The sequence below is a fragment of the Rattus norvegicus genome, chromosome 7, assembly GCF_036323735.1.
Source record: "Rattus norvegicus strain BN/NHsdMcwi chromosome 7, GRCr8, whole genome shotgun sequence".
NCBI classification, from domain to species: Eukaryota; Metazoa; Chordata; class Mammalia; order Rodentia; family Muridae; genus Rattus; species Rattus norvegicus.
The window spans coordinates 53,336,034-53,348,187 of NC_086025.1; the positions used below are offsets into that span (position 1 = coordinate 53,336,034).

General features: G+C 41.9%; 1 protein-coding gene across 2 annotated transcripts in view; it reads left to right on the forward strand.

The window, feature by feature from the left end:
* The window catches only part of Tspan8 (tetraspanin 8), a 34,384-nt gene that overhangs the window by 5,015 nt on the left and 17,215 nt on the right, over positions 1-12,154 (forward strand). For both annotated transcript variants that reach the window (XM_039078341.2, NM_133526.2), the window contains 4 exons: positions 4,347-4,409; positions 9,407-9,544; positions 11,390-11,464; positions 11,571-11,678. In XM_039078341.2, the coding sequence (XP_038934269.1) occupies positions 4,347-4,409; positions 9,407-9,544; positions 11,390-11,464; positions 11,571-11,678 (384 nt within the window). The remainder of the gene's footprint in view (positions 1-4,346; positions 4,410-9,406; positions 9,545-11,389; positions 11,465-11,570; positions 11,679-12,154) is intronic.

Here is a 12,154-nt window from a genome sequence, read left to right on the forward strand (position 1 = left end):
ACAGCAAAGGGGTAAAGGTGCAGTTGTAGTGAACTTAGGTCAAATAGGTGCCCCATCACCAGCTGTCCTTCCTTGGAGGGACTTGCTTCTCAGTACTTTACAGGTTGTCATTTACACAAATGATGACCATAGCTCATTCTACCTCCTTAGATCACTGTGTGCACAAAGGACTCAAAATAACAATAGGTGCTTATGAAAAACGATGTTTCAACCAACAACTCAGGCATTTTAATGAATAAGATATGGAATTATTTCATATCGTGATGAATAATTTTCCATGTTGAATTTTGGAACAGAGGAGGAACTAATACAGAAGGATTTATGATAAGGTAATAATTCTTCAAACACAGTTAAAGAAATGGAATAAAATGTATATTCACACCAATCATGATTCAGGTCCTGAACCTCCCCACCCTATTGCTTTGTGTGCTAACATATGCTCGTAGGCTCTTATCTGCTCCACTTCCTGCATGTATAGACTGAGGGTGGCATAGACTGAGAGTGGCATAGACTGAGGGTGGCACCTTTACCACTAACTGTAAAGATTAACTAAGAAGCTTTATGACAACTTAGAAGCAAGGATTGGTATGTAGTAGTTTAATTGATATTATTTTTTATCCCAATGATGTCTCATATTGCTTTTTAATATAAAAACTTGTCCCTCAAATGATTGTATTTGGTGCATAGTAAGCTTTTAAAACATAAGCATAATTTTAGTCCTACTCTATGCTCTTCTTTTCTCACAAGGAAAGAAGTCTGTGGGAATAAGGGGACCATACCCTCAATGATGCTGGCCTCTACTGTAGACAGTTGAGACTCCAAATATCCCCACCCAAGTGGCTTCAAACCTGCTGCTGTTGATTATACACACTCTTCTTCACTAATGACCATTGGGGGCGATTGTAAGCTGAGCTTGGGTCTCTAGGTACTATGTGAATTTCCGTCAACTCCTACAGAGCTCAAATCAGAAGTTAGTTCCAGATGGCATCTGGTCATTCTCTTTCTGACATTTTGTTGATTCCAGAATATTTCCTGTCTTAGTCAGACTTGGGCTTTGTCTTAGTCAGAGTTTGTATTCCTGCACAAACCATCATGACCAAGGAGCAAGTTGGGGAGGAAAGGGTTTATTCAGCTTACACTTCCACATTGCTGTTCATCACCAAAGGACGTCAGGACAGGAGTTCACATAGAGCAGAGACTTGGAGGCAGGAGCTGATGCAGAGACCATGGAGGGATGCTACTTACTGCCTCATCTCCCCTGACTTGCTCAGCTTGCTCTCTTATAGAACCTAAGACTACCAGGCCAGGGATGGCACCATTCACAATGGTCCTCCCCCCTTGATCACTAGTTGAGAAAATGCCTTACAGCTGGATCTCATGGAGGCATTTCCTCAAGGGAGGCTCCTTTCTCTGTGATAACTCCAGCTTGTGTCAAGGTGACACATAAAACCAGCCAGTACAGGCCTCCATAAGAAATTACCACAGATAGTTGAAACAACCGAAATTCATTTCTTGCGTTCTGAGAGCTAAGAGGTCTAAGATTGACGTGCAGGCCCATTGGGTGTCCATCAAGGATCCCCTGCATTCTCACTTTTTCTCACATGGTCCTTCCCGGGCATTAAGGTAACAGACAGAGACAGATCTCTCTTGTAAAGTCCTCAACCTCACTGGATTAGGATTCTACGTTTGATGGCCTCATTTATCCTAAATTATCTCCTAAAAGTCCTGATTCTAAATACAGTCATTGAAACACAGGCTTATGCGAGAGTCTAAGGAAATACGAATCAGGCTATTGCTTGCCCATCCGTCAATATCAAAACTGCCTGCCTTTTCTGAATACTGCTTCAGAGCAACCACATCCTAATTGTAAAATCCAAAGATGTCAAGTGAGAACTGGGTGAAAACCACAGGGGTTCTCCTGAACGTGAAGCCAGAGTAAAGACGGGTCAGTCAGCTGTCTGTGGCCACTGATGCCAGGTCTGGAGTCAACTTATAATGCCTTCCACTTCCCAGTGCTACAAGCACAAATATGCAGAGCCAGACATATTTCAACAACTTAACACATCTTTAGAGCAAACGGAGAAGGATGCAGGAGGCCTGGGGGGGGGGGTCTCACGGTAGTGGTCCATCTCAAGGCAATGGGAATAGAACTGCTCTGTACTTCACCAACTTGATAGAAGACACGTAGATCAGGGTATCCCTCAACCCTCATCAGAGAAGCTTCTTGGAGCAGATGATAATCAACAGAGGGACAAACAGTATGCCAAGTGAGACATCAGAGTGCCCATCCCCGAATGGGATTTCTTTTTAAAATCATATTTCTCCCATATAGACTGCGTCTATGCAGATGAGGGGGTAGAAGCAGAGGTGGAGGGTGATTTTAAAGAAACATACATGACAGCGAAGATACATATAAGAACTCAAAGAGACAATGAAAGCATGTTTGAGACCGCACAAGCTCGAGGGAGGCAAAATCCCAGCACAAAGGAGAAGTGGGCAGAGACTCCCAGCCCTAGCCAAGAAGCTATTCACAAACAGTGGCAGGCAAGAGAGGAAAACATCAGTTTTCCTCAGCGGAATGATACATACTCCAGCGTAGCAGACATACTCCAGGCTGCTCGTCGCCGTTGGCCAGCCCAAATCAGACTCCATGCTTTTCAGTGGATTTTTCTTTTGTTTTTATTTTTAAGAGAGAGAAAGAAACATGAAATTGGTTGGGAAGAGAGGCAGGATGGCTTGTGAGTTGGGGGATGAAAACTATATCAAACTCTTAAGAACAAAAACTTAAAAAGATGATTGGTATAAACACACTGGTGATGGGAGAATTAAAAAACAGAAAATGTGAACAAGGAAGCCAATTAACTAGCAAGAAAAATGTGTTTGTTATAAAATCACTATCAAAAAGCCCCGTTTTACTTACACTAATTCTCACCCTCTGATTAGCTAACCTGGGCCCTTATCTTTCCTTGTCAATATTGACTCTAGTGGGAGGAACGGGAAGCAGGACTTGCAACTCTAAACTTTTATTAATTTATTTGTATAGCATCTATGTAAGATAGTTAATTGCATGAGTTATTGGCTAGTGGAAAAGTCTTTTTTAATCACATTGGAATAATTGGGGCAATTTTTTGTAGTACTTAAGGCATGTAGGAAAGGTTTAGGAGTTGGTCTGGAGTTTCAACCTTGTGACTATAACCTGTCAGGTGCTGCTACTTTATCTTAAAAATCAGTTTGGACTTTCCAGGTCTCTGAGGTCTTTGAGGCAGGAGAAAGTCAGTGTTTCCTCAGCGACTCAATGCACTCCCTATTCTTTTAACAAGCCCTTTTACCTTATTTCTACTGCAAACTCAATGAGAAAGCACTCGAGGTTCAACTTGAGGGTCGCAGGCATATGGTTCAACCATGCATACATGAAAGCAAGGACAGTCCAGGGTCACTAGGTTTTGGAGAACTCAGACTTTATTTTTTAGAGTACGGACAGTCAGAAACACCTAGAAAGTCCTCCAAGGCCTACTATGTCTGGTATGTTACTGGGGCTGCTCTTAATATATCTATCTAACAATACATCTTTGATTTTTTGAGGATATATATACATACATACATATATATATATATATATATACGTACATATATATATATATTGACCTTGAGAGGCAAGAGTTTTCCTTACACTAAAGTAAAATGTGTTTCACATTTTATGTGTTGGCCATGGCCCAAATGAAATAATCTGGAAAAGCCATTAAAGGAATTTAAGACTTTAAATACTATTCCCCGTTGTTTCCCTTCTCTGGGTAAGCTTTACTACCTAAAATAATTTATTTTTTTTAAAAATTTATCGGAGTTTTAAAATATTAATTAATATATACCATCACTGCTTAATTTCACATTTTGTCAAATGTTCTACTATTCTCTGCCTTTACAAACACCTATCTTCCTCAGAAATACTGACTGCATATTGAATGGTTAGAGAGTTATGCTTTTCTTTCTTGGTCCAAGATAAGAGTCCAAAAGTCAAATCCAGGATATATTAAGGATATCTTATCTTTAAATCATAGGGAAAATTCCACACAATTGGAGTTAAATCCTGTGAAATATCGGTTATCACCTAGCAGTGATCTCTTCTTGTCATACTATGAATGGACTGTGATTATCAGTGGTCTCTTCTCATACTATTATGAGTGGACAGGGATTCTTACCATTCTTATATATTGCTATGGAACACTTCGGAATGTAATGGCCTGGGTATTAATGAACTATCCCAGCAGCCATACAAGTGGGGTTTATGGAATTGGCATTTGATCGCGTCTTTGCGTTCTAACATTCTTCTTATTTTTCCCTTTCTACAGGTATGTGGTACACTGATCCTGGGTCTAGCCATATGGTTGAGAGTAAGCAAAGACGGCAAAGAGGTAAATGTAGACGCACAAAGCAGCTTTATCTCCATGATGAGAAGCAAAGCGACAGAGAGTAAATGCCCTATAATGTTCCCCTTAAATGCCTCTCTTACCATGTGTGACGCTGCATAGGTTTATAATTTAGGCAGTCAAAATTCCTTATTGTGTGCCTTGCATGGCGCGGTCCTGGAGAGCTGAGAGGGGTGCTAAGGGTACAGAAGCATCCATGTACATTAAGGGAAAGCCATTCTCTGGCATGGGTACAAACTACCCCCAAACAAGTTAGTCAATCCAATTGGGCTAATCACTTGGCCAAGGGGCCAGTCCTCTGGAAGGCTTATTTACCCTAAGCCATTTTGAAAATGTAGGAAGAGTTATCTCTTCAATGAGATAATGTATTTTGCCTTTGCAGAATCCCAGCCCTCTGTGTAGTCAATAATGGAGCGTGGCCATGCAGCTGGGTTAAGCCCGCTTGCTCCTCTGAGTTCTTTATCTGTGTCATCCAGTGCAGTCCTGACATGATGTCTACTCTAAAGCCACCCCCCACCCCACCCCCAGCCTCTTTCTTCCATATGGCTGTTTGCCCAACTGGCATGGCTGACCATGGCAGCTCAAATCAAATAACATGGCTTCCTCTTTTCCTCTTAGCCATCTTCCTCCTCCAAGAAGCTGCCAAAATTTATACTTTGGTTTTGCTTTTAAACTCAAATAAAATTATCGTTGAGGTTTCTTCTGAGCCCATTCTTAAACTGTTTTATCACTGAAACTGCAAACCCTGAGCAATGACCCCAATTTCCTTGGAAATATATGTCAAACCCAGGTGGGGCACTCTCCCAAATTCTAGTATCATTATTCTCAAACTAGAAAGACTTCATTCAACACAGGGAGATGTTGGAAGGGGTTTAAGTAGAATCTTGCCTCCTTCACTACTGAAAGGCCAGAATACCTTTCTTCTCCACCAAGAACAATGTCTATAGCACATCTGATTATCATGTGGATGACTCCAAAGTGGTTGGTCCAAAATGGAAGGAGACGAGATGTTTTCCTGGGGACAAATGTGACTCCAGATTTCAAGGGCAGCACAGCTCAGGGATAGATAGTTGGAATTTACCTCTTGCAACTAGAACTTGAGGCAACCATTTCAACACAAGATTGTCACATTAGTGTGACCAGGATAGTGTTCAGCTTCTTGATCATGCAGTCAACAAGACCCATCTGTTCCCATGACACACCTTTCCACCCTAGGGACAGCGTTCTTATCGGTGTGTCCCCAGGTTTGGAAGTTTGGTTTGTAGGCACAATTCCAGCTCCAGTCATTGGACTCAATGGCGTACTATTTCTATCCCATTTTCCAAATGCAGGAGGAAGAAGAAAACAGCAGGGTGTGGGCGGGTTGTTGATCCAGATTTACCCAAAATAGCACGCTGGCTTCATTTCCTGATCTCTTAGCTTCATTCTCTTCTGCCTTCTCAGTTCAAAGAGTGACCCTGCTACCTGCTTTACTGTTTTCCAGTTCCTTCAGAGCAGTTTGCTCAAGGTTGTGAAGGCAGGCTCTTGTCTCCGACAGAACTTCTATTGTTAGAGCCTTTTCAAAGGTTTTGCTCTAATAGTTTGCCTCCCTTAAGAAGAATTCTGATTCCTATGGAATGTTACAATGATACTATTAAGCCAGAAGTGAGGACAAAGCTTTATAATCATTTAAACACATTGTATCATGGTGTGACTAGATGCCTTTGGACACAATTTAGTGGAAAGAAGGGTTAAAAGCAAACAAAGTTAGTTTGCCCCCTTTTTAAAAATAAGGGTAGATTTTCTATAAATATACCCGGCTCTCTATCCTGTCCTCTCTCTTCCTTCTCCTCTTCCCCACCTTCCCCCTTTCCCTTCTCCTCCTCCACCCCCTCTTCCTCCTCCTCCTCCTCTTCTCTCTCTTTCTCTCTTTATCTAGCTCCCTCTTATTTACTTTCTTCTATCCCAAGAGAATCCAGAGCATCCAAGGCGGTTAGGTATTTCCTCCTTCTGTACTTTACCCGATGAATAAAGTAGGGCAGGATGGGTGGAGCACATAGTCTTGCCTCCCTGTTCATCGGAATTCCATTTATTATTTATATTGATAAATGTGGCTCTAAGCTTCTGATGGCCCCAGGATCTGGTTGGTGTCTGAGAGGAGGAAGAGGGTTTTGAAGGTGCATATAATCTGCCTGACTTTGAGGCTCATAATTAAAAACAAAGACTAACAACCAACCATTATTTTGAGAATACTTTAGACTTTTGAAGATATGTCTGCAGCCTGAATTTTATATTGTTATTTGATTTGTGCTCAGCATTTTCTTTCTCCCCAGTGTTTCTGTTAAGCAAATGTGGTGTTTAGTCTGTTAAGAAGCAACACACATTGAATGGATTAAAAGAGAGCTGTTGTCCTTGAGAGAATGGGAGTCCACATCTGGGAGTGAAATGGACTGAGTGAGGGGGCTAGGCAGCACCGCCAGTTACAGTTAGATCTTTGGGCTGTCAGCTTTTTACCCAGAACAAAAGTCAGTCCCAGGATAACACCAACCAGCCTGCCTCACAGGAAGTCAGTTGATTTGTGTTTATCTGTAGAGTCAACACTGAGCGAAGAGCTGAATTTTATTACTAGGAAAATAGAATGAGTTGTTTTACAAGGGCTAACATGAGCACAAACACATCCAAGAAAGGCAGAGGGGTGACATCTCTTTCTGCTAACGTGCCTTGGGAGAATAGTTTTGTTTTTTTGTTTTTAAATGGTTAAACTCAATAGCTCCCAAGGCCAAAAAACAAGGGTACCACCCTTGTCTTAGGACATCTTTTTGAATCAAAAGAAGATCCTAATATCCTCATCTTTCAGACTAACCAGGCCTCCTTTAGGATTTCCCCCCTTTCCTTAAGAAACACGGGCTCTGTTTATATGGGGCAGCTTTGTTAGCATTGCTAGGTTCCAGCTGTAACAAACACTGAGCTCAGATATCCAGTTCATTTTTCAACAAGAAGAGGCGTTTGTTGGGTGACACTTGCAGTGGTGACTGCTAGTGGGTCAGCATGCAGCTCTGTCCTTACTACTGCCTACACAGGTGTCAGCTGCACTACTTAAGCTCCCTGACAAGTCCGAGTATCACTGTGAATGGGCTTTCTCTCCTGACTTCTAAACACCTTACTAGAGTCTTTTACCTGTGTAGATGTCATATCATGGCCTGGAGAGCATCCAGAACGGCCTTCCCAAAGAGGTTTTCCTGGCACATATATTTTGTCTCTGACCTTGTGCCTGCTTATTCACAGTGATTTCTCTGGCTTTAGTAATTTCCTAATCCTTTTGAAAATATATATATTTTACCAATCCTTTGTGAATCTCATACTTCCTTCCATACAAGGTATTTTGTATTATATCCATCCTCCCTCACTCCTCCTGGTCTACTTCTCACCCCTCCCAAAGTTTTCCTTTACTTTTGCTGATGTTGTAACAACTCACCAAGCCCAGTGCATGCTGCTTATATACTCACCGATGAGGGGTTGTCCACGAGAGCATAGCGGTCTATCTACCCTAATTCTGCCTCCTAAGAAGTCTGGCTCCCGTCTTAACAATGAACCATACAACAGCCCCCCAAATAAAAAACAAAATAGAACACAAGCAAGCTGTAAATCTGAAGCATGGTGTGTACATAGATACTTTTAAAGGCAAAGGAGGCTTTAGAAATCACAGAACAGGTCTTTTCCCTTTTATAAACTAAAAATGGGCCTAGAGACTCCTATCTCTTACTTTTCTTGGGGTTACAAACTTGTGCAATTGGACCCCAAGTAGAGTATTGATAGTTGCAATTAGACTTTCATAATTTAAGTACACTCCTTCTTAATTACTCCTACCATCGAGTAAATGGGTTATGACTGGATTTTAAAAGCCTTCAAAACAGAAGGATCACTGGTGGCACCATGTACTTTTGCACTGATTGTTAAAACAGGTGAGCCATGAGCGCTCTGGTAGATTTGAGAGGACAGAGTCTTGCTTCCTTGGCCCAGTACTTAGATGCTGCAGGGAGCACAAGGGCTGTACACAGCATCCATGTGTAACACTGGCACATGATTTCCATCTTTATCTGTGATTGACTGCTGTCCATTACATTAAGGAACGCACATGTCAATGCATGAAGGAAAATAAGTGGCCCAGGGTTTGGGGCACTCTGAGGTTTATGTATAAGAGTATACTTGGATTGCATACGGAAGACCTGAATTATACCAGACGAGTAGTCCACCGACTGTAAATAGTCCTAAAATAACATCTCTTCAACATCCCATAATTTGACAGTCAGGTAAAATTAAAGTTTCTGGGTTAGGTCCTTCTGAAAATGAGAAGACAAGATTTGATGCAGACTTGTAGGAAGTGGGCTTACTGTACTCTTACCAAGATGTAAGGGCATGTTTATTAACCCAAGCCCTTTCCCAGTGTGCCTTTCAACCACTTCCTGCCTTCTGTCCTAGTCTGCTCAAAGGCAAACCACTCTGATTTTGGTCACTGCAGCCTTTGCCTGTCCTTCAGCCTCACATGAACAGATCTTACAGCATTTGCTCATTTAAAGACACACAGCACCTCCAGTGCCACATGATTCTGAACTTCCTTCGTGTTGTAACCAGCGTGAACCTGGGGAACTTGAGATGTTTTCTAGTCAAAATAATTAGGTTATCATAAAACAAAGGCTTTATAACGCTATTCTAGGTATAAAATATACAAAGTGTGAACAAAGGAGCCCATAAAAAAAAAAGGACTAAAAGCATCTTTCCTTTTTAAACTGTTAGCAACAACTTTAATAAGATGTGAGCTGTGCCAGGGCAGTAATTCTTTTTTTTTTCTTTTTTTTATTACTGATTTAGATCACAAAAGCTTCTTGGGGTCTCAGAACAGGACCTGGCACCCAGTGGGCACCCAAGGAGTATTTGGAAAATGAGTAAAATAAATATCAAGGGAAGGAATCCATACACCAATTCTTTTCTTCTTCTTTTTTTAGATTATCACATCCGGTGACAATGGCACGAACCCCTTCATTGCTGTGAATATCTTGATTGCAGTTGGGTCCATCATCATGGTTCTGGGTTTCCTGGGATGCTGCGGAGCTGTGAAAGAAAGTCGCTGCATGCTTCTCTTGGTGGGAAAATATCACCCTTCAGACCCCATGGGTTATCTGTGATCTGTCACGAGACTTGGGCATGCCAAACTCGATGAAACCCTAATTTATTTTAGAGAATCTGGTTATGGGAGATACTATGGCATAAGTTTTAGATTACATCAGTGTACTTTAAAACATTATTATGTTCGGTTTATATTAGTTAATGTTGGAAATTAATATGGCTGCAATTATCCTTAACCAGCTTTTCCCCAAGTAACCACACGGAAACCCTTTAATATTTCAAAGCCTTAGTTGAGCAGTCTCTCAACTAGCGCATGTATGTTAACCCAACCTACTAGCTTCATTCAGCCACATGGAGAGCTAAGCTATACTTCCCAGGCCTGTAATAAGGACCAATTCTTCCCATGTCTCCTGAAAAAAGACCTTTCTTCTCCCCCCCCCCCCCCCTGAACCCAGGGCCTTGCGCTTGCTAGACAAGCGCTCTACCACTGAGCTAAATCCCCAACCAAGACCTTTCTTCTTTTTCCTTCCCGGAGTTCCCTTTTCCCTTCCAGGAAGTCCCACCTTCCACTTCCTGCCCAGCTGATTGGTCATCAGATTTTCATTAAAGCCAATCAGAGAATGCCTTAAGTAGGTGAGGAAGGACAGACATACAGTTTCACACAGCATACGCCAATCCGTCGGCTTAAATCTGAGTTTACTCTAAACTTTAGAGTCTAAAGGAAGATGCAACGTCGTTCATGAAATGATACCATGTTTCTGTATGTCAGACACTGTGTTCAGTGATACTGAGAACCCTAAGATAGACCCCATTGTGGGAAGAATCAGTGAGGGTGGTGGAAGAGGAGAAGGGTGAGGCTGGGAAGGGGAGGTGGAAGTGAACACGCTGTCTGTGTGGGGGAGGGTGTGTTGTTGACTCCAGGAAGAGAGCCTGGGGTCCAGGGCTGCAGTGTTTGAGAAATAGGAGTGTCTTGGGTGTGACTGGAGTGGGCAGAGGCTGTTTTCAGTAATAGTAGGAGATGTATTTGTGTCGGCGGCAGCCAAGTCATAAAGTACATGGTGTGCAACAACATTGCAAGAGAGATAATCAGATTTGTCGGTGAGAATTTTCCAGAAGGGTGGATTAGCTCATAGACATTCACTTTTAAACTTATACACTAAAAAGCAATGGGCAGATCTTGTCAAACTATTAGAAAATCGTATTTATCAGGTATGAATTCGAATGAACTAAGCTTGCTTCTCTAATAAAGTAAGGATTGTGCCTGTCTGAGCGGGATGGCGCTTAGCGGTTTGCTATGAAGGAAGGCAGAGACAAGTTTAACAGGACTCTAGTAACATCTCCTGCCAGAGCTGTTTGAGTAAGGAGGCCTCTTTTGCCATTTGGGAAATTTAATTACTCGAAGAACTTGTTTTCCAAACAGACCGGTATGTGGGCTGCCATCCTCCAGACAGAGTTCAGGATGTGCACAGGGAACAAGGATCCAGTGATTTCCACAGTGAAGATACTGTTTGGAGGCCAGTTTTATGCAAGTTTTCACCTTGAATTAAACAGGAGTGGAGAAACAACACTTGGATCCTCTAGGCTTTCAAACCGACCCCCCTTTAATAGGCTAGAATAGACCAGGGGTCTTTCCGATGAGATTTAATTGCAACCACTTTCCTTGATCCATTTTTGAAGCAGACATTTCTGGCTAGTAATGGATCGAAAGTCTGTCATTTCAACACCAAGTATAATAAAGGGGGACAGAGGCTGGTACTCCATTTCTGAGGTTATTCTGGCTGCCAGGGGTCACATGACACTGGATATGCTGTTGGAAGTTACCCACTGCTCTGAGAATAACAGGTCCCTGTCTCGTCTTTCAGTTTTTTATCGGCTTGCTCCTGATTCTGCTTCTGCAAGTAGCCGCAGGTATCCTAGGAGCTACTTTCAAATCTGAAGTAAGTTCACAGATGATGTTTGACAACTCTCGGAAAAGCCTGAAACATTGAAATTCTACACTATGACATGAATAATTTAACGATATATTTCTCTCCCAATTTTCAGTCTAGCCGCATTCTGAATGAAACGCTCTATGAAAATGCCAAGCTTTTGTCAGAAACAAGCAATGAGGCAAAAGAAGTACAGAAGGCCATGATTGCATTTCAGTCAGAGGTAAATGGAATGTTTTGGCCACTTGGGAATTCGAGTATAATTATTCAATAGTTAATTTTAAATTAAAAAAGTTATTACTATTTTCTATCTGTGGTGTTTTGCTGCTTGTATGTCCATGCACCACACGTATTCCTCATGCCTGTAGAATCCGAAGAGGGCATTGGATCCCCAGGGAGCTAGAGTTATGGGTGGTGGTAAGCTGCCCTGTTGGGTGCTGAGAATCAAACCCAGGTCCTTTGAAACCATAGCCAGTGCTCTGAACCACTGAGCCATCTCTTCAGCCCAATATTTAATTTTTTAAATTGTTGTGTCCTGTGGAAATTGCCCATTTTGAAGTTTTTGACTAATTGTCATTTCAAAATGTAATAAGAAAAAAAGTATTTGTAACGGTTTCTAGTCCCTTGGGACTTGAAGCAATTTTAGGGCATAAATTAAGAAGGGGTGTGTACAACAAATTAAGCTCTTATGGGACAAAC